Raw genomic sequence first — 17,095 nt, forward strand, 5'->3', positions numbered from 1 at the left:
CTCCAAGGGCGAATAAATACATTTCCAAAATTGAGAGATAGGTCAAGAAACCACTGTCAATCGATACAAGTCTATTTGGTATCGCTCGAAATAGTATACGCCGAGCCGGTGATGGGCTAATTAATCGAGCTAACGCAAATCTGCATAACTGATGAGGTAACGAGTGAGTGACATATTTGGATAAGAACCCTCACAATGACTTGTCTCAATGCTTCACATATCCACGAGTTAAAATGCCGCCTTGTATCTTAACAAACAAGAATCTACGTCCAGGGGCCCGTTTCTCGAAAGTCCCGGTAACTTATCGGGCCGGTAAGTGTCTTTGGTGATGAATGTTTCTTAACATAAGTCAATTTCTGTTAGCTTTCAATACTAAATTTTAAAATCTTATAATTCTATGAAAACATTGGCCAGGTATCATGTCTGTAATCGCTGTGTCATCGGCGGAAAAAACGTTCAAAAATATACTTATCGGGCCCGGTAAGTTACCGGGACCTTCAAGAAACGGGCCCCAGGTCTCCATATAATTAACCAGATCCCGGTCTTTTAATTTCAAATTTTGTCTTTAGTTTATTTCTATTCCGGAAATATTAAAAAAGAAACTCAAAACCACCTACGCGGATAATAAATTAATCTGAATATTTTGGAGAGGAAATTACAAGGACAAGATACGACCGTTTCTATCTCCTATTGTGAAAGGAATATAAATCTCAAAGAGCTGAAATGTTTCAAAATGGTGAAATACATTAACTTTGCATGGCTGTATCTTCGCCGTGAACCCCAGACTTTGCATTGTTCAAATTGTCGAGTATTTCTTAGAAGTTATCCTTTCGATTTCAAGTTTCAAAAAGGTGTGTCTTCTTTCTAAAAATGGCATATTGGGGTCTTGAAAATTTACGTGACTCAAATTTGATAACTTTAGTCTTTATATTGGGGGTTGGGATATCTAGCCAAAAAATTACAAACTCTGTCAGCGTCGTCTAGCGGCAAGTTTCCCGCTAAGAAATCCGACGACGCGGTTCAATTCTCAACGTAACTTCTTTTTCTAACTTAAAAAAATTAGTGAAGTGTGACTCACACTTCGTGTATGAAAATTTAGAAGATGAAAGCGAGTGTTTACCAAATATCCTGTCTAGCGATCTATGGATCTCCCGTCTATGAGAGAAGAGGTTTTAATCCAGGTTTAATGAATAAATTAATGAAAAGAAATTACAATTTGTGACTACGATGAAGAAACAGAAAAAACGACGACGCATGCCGCAGGGCTTCCCGCGTAACAAGGGTGAAAATGTAGACAATTCATACAACTGGCAGTGACAAGCACTACAAAGTTTATTTTAAAAACTTTAAACGTCTTACGAGTGCGAATTATGCACTTTACTATTAACATTATACACATTGCATTATTGTAAATAACGTCTAGCTAAAATTTAATTCAAAGTACCGCAAGAAAATTAAACTATGCAGACATGAACGTAACTTTGACTTAAACGCATAGAAAAAAAATATCTTATTAGCGTCGCTTTTCGAAGACATAGAACTCTGACTATAAATTAAAATATAATAAAAGGACAGTTATTTCAAATATTTTGAACAAACAGTAGCCACCTGCCGACGCTTAACCCTGATTTCCATAGCATTAATGACACTGTCGAATTACTCCCCCCTGACTCCAAGCTCGTTTCGGGGATTTTCCCTTGTAAATTGGGAGGGAAAATTTACAAAGGAAAAGTGCTAGGAACGAGGCTGCCCCCGCCCAGTCTCTCTCAATGGGCTCCTATCCTATCACAGGACAACCAGTGTGAAGTGACTCAGCTGGAACGCCAGTCCATCGCGAAGTCAGACCCACAGCGGTATGTAGCCAGAATCCCATTAAACATCTGAGGAAGGGAGAGTAAATAGTTTCTTGTCGAAGGAAAACAACTTGGCAATCATCCTCGCCTGGAGCCATTAACCCCCGATCAAAAGTTCATGGTCCTGATCGCTACAGCCAAAATAATCCAGTAAATGGGTAAAACATGCGTCCATGTTCGCCTCATGGCCACCTTGCTATTACTTCTTATACATCCCCTGTCAAATTAAATATCGTACAGGAAGTTGTGAAGGTTGATGGGAAGACCCCATCAACACTCATGCTCCGTTGTCATGTACGTTTGAGACGACTTAATGTGGACACATCAGATTGCAGTTAATATAACTTGACTTGGACGATAACGTGAGCACTAATATTTCTAATCTGAACAGAAATTTATTATGGCCCGTAGGCAGTCTTGTTAGCGTGGAGTACACCGAATCCTTCCTGCTGTCTCATACCTAAGATCATTGATTCTACACAGTAGAAAACCGTCACGTGAATTGCCGAACACTCCAATAGGAATGAGTGTAAACAGGTCACAATCCCAAACAACCTTTGCTGACTTTTTCAGCAACTGAAGGTTATGAGCGGAAATTTTCGGGTACGGGAAAGTTCCGAAAAATGCACTTATTCGTCTACGTCTATGCGTCTGCTTAAACGATCCCATAATGCCACACTCATACCAGTTTTCCCTTAGTTTCTGGAGATCCAGTCAATCTACGATTTAACATCAGAGTAACTTTAAAAGAATTTCTTTCTTACGTTAGAGGGTGGTCTACTAAGCAACATGTTAACATTCTTCCCAATCTGTAAAGTAAAACTTGCTCATATTTACCAGAGGATATCCATTCCAGTAAAATCGCAATTTTAATTAATGTTTAAAACACGAGTAGCAGTGTTTTATCAGGATTAGGCATAGCCGAGTAGTTTTAGACCCGATAAAACACGTGCTGTTAGTTTTTTGAACGGTTTCAAAAACATACTTAGGAAAAGCGTGTGTCAAGAGAGTTCATAACAATGATGCTTTTGTGAACGTTGGAAATTAGCATACGGGAAAACATTAAACGCCACATACTAATGAGGAGGAGGTTTTATCGGGTTTTAAAACCACTTCACGTAATGTTTTATCGCCCATTTGATAGGTCAATGGGCTTAATGACCACTGAAGATCAATAGCCTTGCAAGCTGCAAGAAAATGTTCAAAAGTCTGGAGCTTTGAACAGTTGGAATGATTTGTAGTAAGCAACGACTTATTCAACTTATGTCAAAAAGTGGAGAATTGGACAAAATCCGGAAAGTAAGCTTTACTTTGCTTGAAATTGTTTAAAAAATAACAGTCATTAAGAGATGAATTTATCAGAAATTTAATCACTACGCAATATTTTTTTTACAAAAAATACAAGGCCGTTTCAATTTTTTTAATATTTTACTGTCGAATCAACGGGCTTAGTTTGTCAAGTCGATGCTACACATGAACACTCAGTTAAACAGGAACAAGATCATTTAATTAGACAGGTTGTCAGTGTACATCTTTTTTCCGACTCCGACTTCCAATGAACTAACCATGAGGTCCGGGAAACTACTGGCGCACATGCGCAATACATGATTCAATTCAATTTTCAATTTTATATTTCACACGTACAACGAGATTCAATACAATACATAAAAACAATAAACATTTATATTACAAGGAAGATTAAAAAGAATTAAGATAAATTTGTTTGGTTTAGTTTGAGCAGTGCCCAAAGGAGCATGCTGCTTTCGAGTTGGGCACCGCTCTTATACAAAACATGAACAAACAAACATGATTGTTCCGTGAAGACAAGAACTCACGCCAATGTGGAGATATCGTATTTATTGGGATTATAATTCGGTCTAAGTAAAAAGAACATTATCATTGGCGCTCGGCCTTACAACGCTCAAATGTAACAACAGGATAAAAGAAATTAAACAAACAAAGAAAACTTACTTCTGTAACTCCACATTTAACGCATACATGTAAACTGTCAGTCCAACGTTAATTCATCCAGGTTAGCTCAGCTTCGTCACAGGTTAGCTCAATATAAACATTACTTTCTCAACAGGTTAGCTTGTTTCATATTTTAACTGATTCAACTCGCGCGATCATTACGCGTCTTTACGCGAATTTAAATACAGTACGCGCAATAAAGTGCGCGCAAACAGCGCGCGGAGATAACATCCGAACAATGAACAACAACTAGTCTCTCATGACATCTCCCTCCTTTAAGCTCTTATACAAAACATGAACATGAAAATATATAAAGCAACTGGCTTAGTGCCTTGCATCTTAATCAGTCAATGTCTCAATAACTGTTCAAAGAAAAAAAACACCGATTAAACAAAGTCTCTAAAACGGACAGGTTTCCTAACGACACGACCACTTGAGGTGCTAACTTCTGGTTGTGGTAGACTGGACTGTGTTTCTGCAGAGGAGGGTACAGTTGGGATCACTCTGCAAGGTTTCACAATCTGCGGTAGCTGATCTGCAGCTGGTTCAGCATGTGAAGATTCCAAGCCTGGGCCTTCTGCTTGTGTCTCTGGATCCTGATCCAAGTCTTGCTCATCAGGTATTTTCAATCTACCGGGACTGGTTGCTGGGCGTAGGTGTCTGCGGTTTCTACGCACCACGCTGAAAGGTGTCTGGACGACCTATGACCTTGGGGTAAGGCTTCTTGAAATGACTTTCCCAGGCGTCTTCCATCCTTTCTGCTGATCCAACTTGACACGCACTGAGTCGCCTGGCTGTAGGTCAGGAAGGGTTCGCACTCCATGACTCTGGTCAAAGTACTGATGGTAACCAGCTTTCGTTTCCTCATCCTTCCTGGTAACTGCTTCATGGCTTGGTAGAACAGGAAATGCTAATGCTGCAAATAAATCATATGTTGACAGTGAGATAAATAAAATCAAGAATCAAAATGTTGATACTTCAAGTTTAGTCAAGAGATCAGGTGATACCATGATCGGTGCATTAATCGTTCCGAAAGATAATCATCCTGTCCAAGGAAATACAAATAAAGGTATCAGTTATGAATCAACAAGAGAGATATTTCTGTCACGAAAAGAAAGTTTTCCAGTGGAAGATGCTATAGATATGAATAATCATGAAATAGAAATTAAACCTGCCATTTCTAATTGCAGGCCCCGAAGCAAGGGATAAAGATTATGTTGACAATAATTTTTAAACAAAATAACTGGTGGTTCGATTGATGGCGATTTAGATATGAGAGGGCATTCGATGAAATTTCTGAAATTTGATGAATCGGAATCTTCCGCAGCAAGGGTGGTAGATTCAAGTTTGAAATTTGATAAACACCGAGGAAGGTTTTCTGGGCCTACAACCTTTGAAACTGAAGTTTTTGTACGTTTGTTGCCATCTTTCTTTAATCAAGAAAAAAATATGTGGACGATGAAATAGCAAAAGTACAACCGATCAGTACATCAAATTTCGTTAAAAGAGACGGTGCAATACCAATGACTGGTAATTTGAATTTGGGAAACAATAAAATAACCAATCTTGCAAATCCAATCAATGCCCTTGATGCTCCCAGTAAACGATATGTTGAAGCTATTACAAATGATTTTTTTTTTAAGCATAATTATGAAAATAATCAGATTTCAATGAATGTTAACATTAATATGAACAACAATTCCATATCGGGAAAAAAGAGAAACATGTATACAGAAATCAAAATGAGAATATGGTTATGAAAACAGACATTAGTATGAATAATTTCATATGACTGGGTTGCAATATTTTCAGATTGCAAATGTAGAAATCTAAGAAGGTTTAGTCAAACAATATGATAACGTTTTTGCACCCCATAGGCGTATTAACTTTAGAACAATAAATTCTCAATATGATTCAGAATATGATATTTCCTATTGTAAATTGACTTCCTCTTTATCTTATACATGTTCTCATGAAAATCTATGTAGCCATTATCATACACATAACCACTAACCAGGGGCGTAGCCAGCCATTTTTTCCATTTGAGCCTAACATGTACAGCGTAAGTCATATATCAAACTTTGCCAACGTCCAACGTAAGAACAGCTGGTCTTCCTAGTTTTATCCCTGGCAGTCAACAATCTAATGCTTTAATTAATACAGATGCACAGCTGATTTCTTTTCCTTGTGGGTTTTGTTATATTAACAGGAAAATTTAAAACTAATAAAGACTGCCGGGCATGATCATGTGCACTCAGTGACTATCACGGACTAACCATCACTCAAATGCAAGATTTCTTGGTTTGCTCACACAGAAGTCGCTGATAACTCTCTCGGGATACAATCGGCATCTCCATGTATGCGTGCATTTATATCATAGGCGCTCTGTCAGCATAGTGGACCGCACGTATGTTTTCACTCTTCTCATGGTGCTAATGATCTCTCTGGTGTAGCAGTGGACCCTGGCAAAGTGAGGAGAATGGTAAGCACGGAGTCAACATTCGGATAGAGATCTTCACTAGTGCAGCTTAGTGTATCCTCCAGGTTGTTTGGTTTCTCCCCCTTGGCAAGCACCCATCTTGCGATACCTGATAATTGCTTGGACACCTCTGTGAATCCCTGCCATGTTTAATTTGCAGCCCCACCATAGCCCTGTACGGGCATGCGGTCAATATCCAGGCCATAGCCCTGCTGGGCCTCTAGAAACCTCTCGGCTAGCGCCTGTCTTGTGGTACTCTCAGCTTGTAAACCCGCAAGGAACTCCTCCCGTACCTGCACCTTCTTGTTGTGCTCTTGTGTGTGTACAAAACAAACGCAAATAGAGATTTCCTCCAGGTACATACGAAATAACACGCTTTATTTCTTGCTGATTGATCAATTGAAGTCCGTGATTGACAACCATTTTCATTGATCAGCTTATGTCCGTTCTACTTTCTTTCTAACAATTACAGGCGCACAGCTGTCACAGCCGCTGTAAAGCGGAAATCAACAGTCAGCTAGATTTTCGTGCGCAAAACCATTTTAAAGTTCTATAGTCACAGTTCTATCCTTTGTTAACCTTTCAGCATTTTTTAATATATAATATTAAAAGCCATTATTTTATTTTTCAAAATAAAACGTTGATATAGCGGGTATTCGCTATTGAACAGTAAGCAAAAGAAAATACGGGCTTTCGGTTGTTAAAAAAAAAAAACTAATTACGAAATTCTTGTTAAGCCCGTGCTTAATGGCTTAAAGGCTAGCTACGCCCCTGCCAACAATACCACAACTTCCGCAAACTTTCATTCCTTTGTCGGTCACAATATCACTGTTATTGCAGCATGCTAACCGTTTTTGTTTTTCTGGTTTGTTAACCTCAACTTCGTCACAAAACGGGCAAATAACAAATTTTGAATCTCTCAATGCGAGATGGACGTTATTATTACACAAACTCATGATGCTATAATATGATAATAATGCTTAATATGTTTAATGCTTTCCCGTTAAATACAAGACAACGCATAACTGATACATCATCTACTTCATAGGGAAACCCCCTACGGTATAAACATTGTACAGGATACACAACGAGCTACACAAAATTATTAAAGTTTTACTGAAAAAATTCACAATTGTGAAGCAAAAATGTGAAGCTTGTGATTGGCCGAAAAATTCACGCGACTTGAAAACAATAGCAATTTGATGACTTATTGGAAAGGGAAACCCCCAAACAAATTCCTGTCTCATACTAATTCTTGGAAAAAAACAGAGGCTTTCTCCCAATTAGTCCAGAAAATTAAAACAAGACTAAGAAATAAATTTCGACGAAAAAATGCTTGTAAAATCGTTTTTACGGTTGTTTTTTTTGTCCAGCCTCTTCATGAAAAATGTCCTCGTACGCAATGCTTACGGACAATTTCTTTTCGAGTAAACTTTACTTCAAATGTTTATACTAAATTCACGCGACTGTCATTTGACTAACAATAGCAATTTGATGACTCATTCGAAAGGGAAACCCCCTAACAACATCCTGTCTCATATGCTAATTCTTAGAAAAACAAAAAGCTTTCTCAGAATTTAGTCATGCGATTCAAGCCCTCGCTCGGCGAAAATAATGCTTGTAAAATTGATTTTACGGTTGTTTTTTTTTTTTTTTAATGCGCTTAGAACCCCCATTTGAGGACTCTTTTGTAAATCACTTATTAGTGACATTGATTTCCTCAATAAAGATTATTATTATTATTATACACCTGTTGCGGTTAAATCACTTTTTCTGTGTCGTTCATTTGGGCCTCCGCTTGGTGAAATAATGCTTGTAAAATTGATTTTACGACTTTTTTTTTTTTTTTGAAATAGTTGGACCCTCGCTCGGCGAAAAAATGCTTGTAAAAATGCGCTCAGATCAACATTCACCAGTTGTGACTATGATATTATAAAATGCGCTGGTTACGCCAAGTTGTATACTACTTTTTTTCAATTGCTCAAAGTCTACAAGGGGCAGATCCAGAAAATCCAGAAGCCCAAGCAAGTCCCAACCCGCCCCTCCCCCCTCCCAACTCCCACACACACACACACACAATGAAAAACTCACCTCCGTGGAGATTCTCCTTTACAGCGTTCTGGGAGCATTGGGGACCAAAACTTAAGGCGTCGAAAAACAGACTTTGAGAGGATTCTAATAGAACGATTGATTGCATAATAAATACCACACGAATTATGGGGAGGCGGTTGCGGGCTCCTCGCTTCCCCTCTCCCCCCCCCCCCCCCCTAAAAAAATGCTGCCCCTGTCGAGTGGTATGAAAAGAAGTTTTTCTGTCGTTTCTAAGGGTCAAAGTCTAGAAATGCTTTCAGTAGTTCGCGTTTCTCCTCGTTTTTATAGTTCAAATAGTTTTCCCCATCCTGTTAGTTTTTATAGTCAAATTTAGAGCCAAGTGTGTCCTCTTGTTTTTAACGTATGCTCTTCGAACTTTTTTTTTCTTCTCAGACTTTTCTGTGTGATCAGGCGATTTATTCTCACAATATTTTGATCAAACGATTTTGGCGAGAAATAATTATTGTGAAAGAAATCAAAAGACTCGATTGTAAGGCGCTGTTTACTTATTGCAATTTGTTGAACTGATGCCAAAGGAAGAAGACAGAAATGCCAGGAACAGATTCAAAACAAAAAGATATTTTAATATCCGGCAAGTGTGATAAAAGATCCGCGAAAAATTCCCTCGCAGGCCTAAGCCTTAGCAATCTTAGTTAAGAAATCTATGAAAATAATCGCTATTTAATGTATTTTAAGTCTAAGGGAAAACGCTTGTGAAATTTTTAAACATTTTTATTTACCATGACCTTAATCATCAGTTTACATGAGCGCTGAACTACCAAATTAATTCCTTTATTTTTCGGTGTGATCTACTTTATCTCATTAGTTTGCAAGCAAGCTTTAGCAAAAGCAAATAATCAGACATACTGTATATTTTGTAATCAAGCGAATAAAGCGATTTCATCTTTGGATGATGTATAATTTGGTGCTCATGGTAAGTTCAGCTAGTTTTTGTTACTGAACCAAGATGTACCCCATGACCTTGATGTTCTTGTCTCCATTATCTGCACTGTGTTTGGCCTCGTTTCCACAGGTGTTGGAGTCATCAGGGTATCCTCCAGTACCAAACCCGATTCTAGAGTCACAGCTTCTGCAATCCCCCTGATCGTTACCCAGGATACCAATTCTTGCTTTGGAATAGGTAGCGAGGCTACTAAAAGCGTTGAACCCTTCTTTGTTACAGTTGGTCTGCAGAGAGGCTTTAGAGCCAATCAGACTCTTCCACGTGTTCCGACCAAGCGATGTGGCACGGTATTTTCCGTCAGCGATCAGTGAGTACAGGGAGTTGGCGTGCTTGTTGATGAAAACGAACTTTATCTGATGGCCGATCCTCATTCCAAGACAAATCTTGGAGAAGGGTGTGCTCCAGTAAGTTGGCAACTTGGTCTGTTGTGTATCGAACCCAGTCTTCCCTCCTGCAATGTTGTACCATTTTCTGTCGCTCCAGAGATGAGAACTGTAGTGCAAAGTTCTCTGAAATTAAAAGTGGAAAAATTAATTTTAATACAAGCACAAGATGGCTAACAACGGAAATATGCCAACCTTTGTGCCGTCAATCTTCATGGCCAGCGTCCATCCTCCATCCCCCCATCCAAAGTTTCCCATGTGACAGTAAACAGGAATCTTTTGTGAACCGAACATCAGTGGATACACGCCACTCTTATCTGATCTGTTATTTAAGTGGAGAGAACCGGGGCTCGGTTAATAAAAGAAGAACAGAGAAATGCTACTGTGTTTATTTATCTCATTGTCACAGTTTTCGCTCTCGGAATCTGATGAAATCTCAGTTGTACAGTTAGCGTTAATAAATTTACAGTAACGCGTTTTCTCATTTTGCTGTTTATAACGCTGTACAAGGTAGTTCTAACTTTTCTGTCTGTAGATGATATCCCTAAGTGAGACCATTCAAATGGAAGCTACTGTGCAGTACTTTGTTCCTGTGGTGCTGTTTGATATTCTGTACCGAGATGCCTAAAAATTTGGAGTCCTCTGGACTAAATTTTTGCTTCATTTTTTGTCGCAACAGAAGCACGATATTGTATTTATTCGCGTGTAGGAAATTACTTGTGTTTCTCGTACTGTTCCTTGCAAGAAGAGGCTGGAACGCCTGAAAAGAACGTAAAAAATCGGTTAGGTGAAAATAACAGATGCACAGAAAGCAAAAATTGGCAATAAAATGTTGTCGTATGCTAGTTTATATACCTGGTCGATTTGGCTTCGGAGTGGAGGTGTTGTTGATCAATGCAATGAGACTTTCCATCTTCGTTTCCAACTTCTTTATGGCTTCGCTGACTTGAGAGTCGTGATTCACATTGCAGTTACAAACTACGCGGTCCCTGTCACAGGATTTAGTCGGGAGAGGCGTTTGGTTGTTGTTTGTGTTCGAAGACTTGGCGCAATTCCCCGCAGATATCAAGGCGATCACTGTAAGGAAACCAAACATCGAGTGCATTTTCAGTTTCTATTAACACCTTTGTGTATGAAAACTGACTGGTGTGCATAAGCTTCACATGTAGAGTGATGACTCAGCTATCCTCTTCTGCTCGCTTCAGGCATTTATTGTAAACAAAACGAGAAAATGTTCGTGCCTACAGCCTTTCAAAATATTTTTTAATTCCGAGTTTGTGGTTCATCAACGCAACGTTATTCTTTAATGCAGATTTCGCTTATTCGAAGCCTAGATTTAGCTTAAATCGTTTTCTTTGATTCAATATATATTGCTATCAAATGCATCTGAATCGAAAAGGCTGATTAACTATTGCCAGAAAATTACATAATTTATACGGCGGAAACAGTTTTGTCTGAAATTTTTAAATTATACAATTAACAAAGTAAATAAGAAGAGACCGACCCTTACAAGTTTTCGATTTCAATAGAAACAAAATAAATAAACAAAATACATTTTTGTATCATACATTAGCCGCAGAATGGGTAAAGTAAGAATTTTTATTTCATTTTCATCTTATTTCAGAGATTTGTGGGAATCGTTTAAACCAGTATGTAAAAATGACGACAAATTGTAATGTCGCGAAGTGCGGCGAAACAGTACATGTAGACGAGTACGGTGTGCATTGTCAGAATATTTCTTTTGGTTCATGGGACACCTTCACTATCAAGTTCGTCTCATAAATGAAGTGATCTGGAATAAAACAAATTTCTTACCTTGTTTATAAAGTGCAGAATCTTGTAATATTGTTATAGATTCAAAATTCCAATTTTGTTTATACTTCAGGGCAGAGAGTACATATACTGAAAAATATGCCCTGTATATTGAAAAATTAATGGCTCCTATGATCAACTTCTGGATGCAGAGAATATGTAATTTGGACAGGCAATTTCTCAGTTCTGCCAAACTGAGGAAGGCGACCGGAATTCGGGTGATTGTTGAAGTAAATCGCTTCTATAAGAATAGAGAGACAACTTACAGGACAGAAAAACAACATTCCTTTGGTCTGGTATAGTTAGTTTTTGTAATCATCGATTAAAACTACACTAGTTGCGAATTAAGAATTGCAGGAAAAGGAAACTTGAACCGGTGATTGCGCTGAAATTTGATTCTCGCGTCTTATACATGGGCGAAAAAAAATTAAGTTGATCTGTTCGCGAGGACATCTGTTTCTTGGGGTAAGATTGCTTTGTTATGAAAATACAGACAAAAACAAACAAATAGTAAAAGAAAATTTTATTCAGATAAGCCTTCTTTTGTTTACGCCTGAAAAGCAAACTTTCGCCAGCTAATTTTGAAGCAAATTTATTCCTCGCGAGGAGCACGTTTTACAAATGTTTTACGAAAACTGCTGGGAATACGAGGATTCGGTCCATTAGAATTTTATTTCAGTAAAAATTCACAATCATACCTGTAAAATGTTTTGTGGATTCCCAGAAGCGAGAAAGTGAACGTCCGCCCTCCTGAAGCGTATACATTTCCTTGCCGTGAACTCTCGAATTTCCATTGTTAAAACTGTCGAGTATTCCTGAGAAGTTCTTCTTTCGACGGCTCAAACTACGATCGATCTAAGCTCCAAAGGCGAATAAATACATTTTCAAAATTCAGAGATAGATCAACAAACCACTGTCAAATGATGCAAGAATATTCGATATCGCTCGAAATAGTTTCCGCTTAGCCGGTAGCCTGTTCCAGGCTCCTAGAGAGAAGCACGTAGGAGAGGGCGAGGGGACGAAAACGAGGGGGGCTGGGGAGAGAGAAAGAGGGAAAGAAGAAGAGCCTGTAATCATTCTCTTAAACACCTCATGCCGCCCACTTTTTCCAAAATGTGTCAACATGTCAAAATGTCAAACTTTTCATTGTCCGGGTTTCGATTACTCACGCGAGTTCGCGCGGTTGTCCTTACATCGCTTCGATGTCGCGGATACCGAAAGGTTCTCCGGGTTTGAGATTTCAACTCTCAAAATCCTGTAGATTTTGCCAAAAAAATTTGACGTGTCTTGGAACGAAAGTTCCCCGGGTGTACTTGTTCAACGCCGTTCGAAATAAGGAACTTATTAACGCGACGAGACTCTAGTGTTGGCAGATGTTGTGTCTTCGCTTGGTTATATCTTCGCAAGCTTTTAAGAAACGAAGAGCTTTCCAGCGTCAGCTGCCTCATTTGTGCGAGGATCCTGGCCAGAATTTATGGCACGTTTAAATATGTTAAAATGCGGTTGACAGACCTGCACGACTCCCACTGTGTGTGCGTTGTTTTGATAAAGGCTTTTACAATGCAAGCATGTCTTTAAGCGATTTTCCTTTTGTATAAGAACTTCTTCCCTTTTGATCAAAACGTGATGCGACCGCTCTGCTTAATGGTGTTTATCTTGATCGTGAGGGGGAATTCTCATTAATACTGAATGGAGAGTTTCTTACTGATCATTCTGAGCCGTTAGGATTAGATTTTGATATGCCATTGTGTATGCTAGCTCTGTGGCATTTGTTAAAGTTTAGCGGCTAGGATTAACTGCAAGATTTCAGGTAGCGCTAAATAAATTTTATCTGTGAAGATACAGGATCTGTGGATTTCTTTACTCGTGAATTCATGCTTATGCTATTGCATATCACTGCGGGAGGATTGAAACTGCCGCAGGATGTTTGTTTATCACGGATATGAGTGTCTAACAGATCCTCGTCTTTCAAAGCTTATCAATGTTGTCTCTTGCTTTCGAGAGCTATAGCATTTGTTATACATTCGTCGCCAATTCCTATTGGTGCGGCCGAGAACCCTAGTTGTTTTAGCTGCTCGACCTGATCTCTCATCACTAAAACCAACGGAGAAACCAACGGCTTGACTTCACTTGAGCACAAAGCACTCGAGACTCGAGGAAACAGTTGAAATATCAAGCTCTTCCCGAAACCGGTGGGTAGAATGGCGAAAACGTCTCCCCCACGAGCTAGATTGAGAAAGCACGCTTTTTGCTCCTTCCTGAGTACTTTAACTTGCGGAAAATCTCGAAGACAATTCTCTAAAACTGCATTAAACTCAGTCTCATCACGCGCGTGTGACACACTCACCAATTTGACTCTTTCAGATTCTTTCGCGATATCTTTTGAGTGATGTCTGAACTGTCAAAACCGACCAATCAGAGGGTATACCGGGAGCTGGTATACCGGCATGAGGTGTTTAAGAGAATGATTACAGGCTCCTCTTCTTTCCCTCTTTTTCTCTCCCTAGCCCCCGTCGTTTTCGTCCCCTCGCCCTCTCCTTTGCGCTTCTCTCTAGGAGCCTGGAACAGGCTACTTAGCCGGTGATTGGCTAATTAATCGAGCTAGCGCAAATCTGCATAATTGAAGGGTAACGAGTGAGTGACATATTTGGATACTGAGAACCCACACAATAACTTGTCTCAACGCTTCGCATATCCACGAGTTAAAACGCCGCCTTATACCTTAACAAACAGGAATCTACTTCCAGGTCTCCATTTAACCAGATCCCGGTGTTTTTAATTTCAATTCTTGCCTTTAATTTATTTCCATTCCGGAAATATTAAAAAAGAAAGTCAAAACCACCTACAGGGATAATAAATTAGTCTTAATATTTTGGGGACTAAATTACAAACACAATGCAAGATACGACCGTTTCTACCTCCTTTTGTGAAAGGAATACAAGAGTTCAAATGTTTCGAAATTGTGAAATGCTTTCACTTCGCTCCCTACTCTCACCTCCAGCATTCCAATGTTTTAATGTTTAATGAAACACATGTTAAAATCTGTCCCAGAAAGTTCGCACTCTCAACACTCGCAAATGACGAATGTGGGAAAAAAAAAAAAAAAAAAAAAAAAACAGCCTGCATTTTCTTCAGCAACCGCTCTTAACTTCGGGAAATAAGGGTCCTTTTCCAAAACCTTTCTGCAACTAAACTTTTTCAGCTAAGGCATCAGAACAAATGAAACTGTATTAGCTTACACGAATATGGCTTAGAAAGGCAACAAAACTACCTGACATGACAGGAGACAACATTTCAAAAACAAGACGCCTAAACCGTTTACGCGTGATCATTCGGGTCGATGCAAGCATTAACTTTGCATGGCTGTATATTCGCCGTGAACACCAGAATTTCCACTGTTCAAATTGTCGGGTATTTCTTAGAAGTTATCCTTTCGATTTCCCGTTTCAAAAAGGTGTGTCTTCTTTCTGAAAATGGCATATTGGGGTCTTGGAAATTTACGTGACTCAAATTTGATAACTTTAGTCTTTATATTAAGGGTTGAGATATCTAGCCAAAAATTTACAAACTCTGTTAGCGGGTCTTCCGTCGTCTAGCGGTAAGTTTCCCGCTAAGAAATCCGACGACGCGGTTTCGATTCTCAACGTAACTTCTTTTTCTAAGTTAAAAAATTAGTGAAGTGTGACTTACACTTCGTGTATGAAAATTTAGAAGATGAAAACAAGTGTTTACCAAATATCCTGTCTAGTGATCTAGGGATCTCCCGCCTAGGGGAGAAGAGGGTTTAATCCAGGTTTAATGAATAGATTAAAAGAAATTACAATTTGTGACTGCGACAAATAAAAATAAAAATACGACGACGTATGCCGCAGGGCTCCCGCGTAACAAGAGTGAAAACGTAAACAATTTATACAACTGGCAGTGACTAGCACTACAAAGTTTATTTTAAAAACTTTAAACGTCTTACGAGTGCGAATTATGCACTTTACTATTAACATTATACACATTGCATTATTGTAAATAACTTCTAGCTAAAATTTAATTCAAAGCACCGCTAGAAAATTAAACTATGCAGACATGAAGGTAACTTTGACTTAAACGAATAGAAAGGAATATCTTATTAGAGTCGCTTTTACAAAGACATAGTACTGACTATAAAATATAACAAAAAACAGTTATTTCAAATATTTTAAAGGCCTTTCGTTTGTTTGAACAAAAAGTAGCCACCTGCCGACGCTTAACCCTGATTGCCATAGCATTAAGGACCCTGTAGAATTGCTATCCCCTGACTCCAAGCTCGTTTCCGGGGCTTTTCTCTTGTAAATTGGGGGGGGGGGGGGGGGGGGAAATTACAACGAAAAAGTCCTAGGACCTAGGAACGAGGTTGCCCCTGCCCAGTCTCTCTCAATGGGCTCCTATCCTATCAGAGGACACCCAGCATGAAGTGACTCAGCTGGAATGCAGGTCCATCGCGAAGTTATCCACAGCGCTATGTAGCCGGAATCCCCTTAAACATCTGAGGAAGGGAGAATAAAATAGTCTCTTGTCGAAGGAAAACAACTTGGCAATCATTCTCGCCTGGAGCCACTAACCCCCGATCAAAAGCTCAGGGTCCTAATCGCTACTCCACAAAATACTCCAGTAAATGGGCAAAACATGCGTCCACGTTCGCCCCATGACCACCTTGCTATTGCTTCTTACACTTCCCCCTGTCAACTATTTTGTTCTTAAAAATCGTACGGGGGAGTTGTGAAGGTTGATGCGAAGACTTCCCATCAACACTCATGCTCCCTTGTCATGTACGTCAGAGACGACTCACTGTGGACGAATCAGATTTCAGTTACTATAACTTGACTTGGACGAGAAAGTGAGCACTAATATTTCTAATCTGAACAGAAATTTATTATGGCCCGTAGGCAGTCGTGTTAGCGGAGTGCCACTGTTTATCGTGCACGTGGAGTGCACCCAATCTTTCCTTTCGTCTCATACCTAAGAACATTGATTCTACACAGTAGAAAGCCGTCACGTGAATTGCCGAACCTTGCTGGTTTTTTCAGCAACTGAAGGTTGTAAGCGGATTTTTTAAGATACGAACAAATGTATGGTATTTGCAAGCGTTGGGTTCCAGCCGAAGGGCATTTTTTGGATAATTTGATTGAAGATTTATTCCCACCTTCTAGTCACTTTAAAAGCCACCCCAGGTAGTGAGACACAAAAAGGAACTCTTCCCTTTCATTCAAACTGAAAATGTCCGAAGAAACTCTAGATTCCGTTTTGTGAGACACTGAAATTCACACCACACCACTGAAAATACTGTTCAATGAATTTATCTAGACTAGAAAGTTACAACTAGACCCAAAAAGACTAGAAAGGTACAACAAGACTATGAAGTTGCGACTGGATTACAAAAGGCCATTAAGGTAGGACCATGTTAAAGAAACGGTTAATAACAAAAACAAACAGAATAATGTTTTAACCCTTCAACCCCTAATATATAAGTACTGGGGAGAAGTTGTTGAAATCAAGGAAATTCACCTTGGGT

At 39.2% G+C, this 17,095-nt stretch overlaps 1 protein-coding gene and 2 long non-coding RNA genes across 4 annotated transcripts; 1 reads left to right on the top strand and 2 right to left on the bottom strand.

Moving 5' to 3' along the window:
• The first annotated feature begins 1,780 nt into the window (after window positions 1-1,780).
• LOC146458730 (uncharacterized) lies at window positions 1,781-17,009 on the top strand. Its single transcript, XR_014858142.1, has 2 exons — window positions 1,781-2,435; window positions 16,620-17,009. It is a non-coding gene; the product is annotated as an uncharacterized LOC146458730 (long non-coding RNA).
• On the bottom strand, window positions 9,106-12,512 carry LOC146458731 (putative skeletal organic matrix protein 5). Of its 2 annotated transcripts, XM_085090379.1 has the most exons (5): window positions 12,252-12,512; window positions 10,597-10,818; window positions 10,459-10,501; window positions 9,937-10,063; window positions 9,106-9,867 (listed from the first exon to the last, which is right to left on the bottom strand). In XM_085090379.1, the coding sequence occupies exons 1-5, from the start codon at window positions 12,316-12,318 to the stop codon at window positions 9,349-9,351; spliced, it is 978 nt and encodes a 325-aa protein (XP_084946505.1). In that variant the 5' UTR covers window positions 12,319-12,512; the 3' UTR covers window positions 9,106-9,348. The 2 variants fall into 2 exon arrangements, with proteins under 2 accessions (XP_084946505.1, XP_084946506.1); XM_085090380.1 differs by lacking the exon at window positions 12,252-12,512 and having other exon boundaries at window positions 10,597-10,968.
• Window positions 15,475-16,611, bottom strand: LOC146458732 (uncharacterized). Its single transcript, XR_014858143.1, has 2 exons — window positions 15,820-16,611; window positions 15,475-15,789 (listed from the first exon to the last, which is right to left on the bottom strand). It is a non-coding gene; the product is annotated as an uncharacterized LOC146458732 (long non-coding RNA).
• Window positions 17,010-17,095: the final 86 nt, after the last annotated feature.

Source organism: Pavona decussata, unplaced genomic scaffold (assembly GCF_977016875.1).
Source record: "Pavona decussata unplaced genomic scaffold, jaPavDecu1.1 SCAFFOLD_229, whole genome shotgun sequence".
Classification (NCBI taxonomy): domain Eukaryota; kingdom Metazoa; phylum Cnidaria; class Anthozoa; order Scleractinia; family Agariciidae; genus Pavona; species Pavona decussata.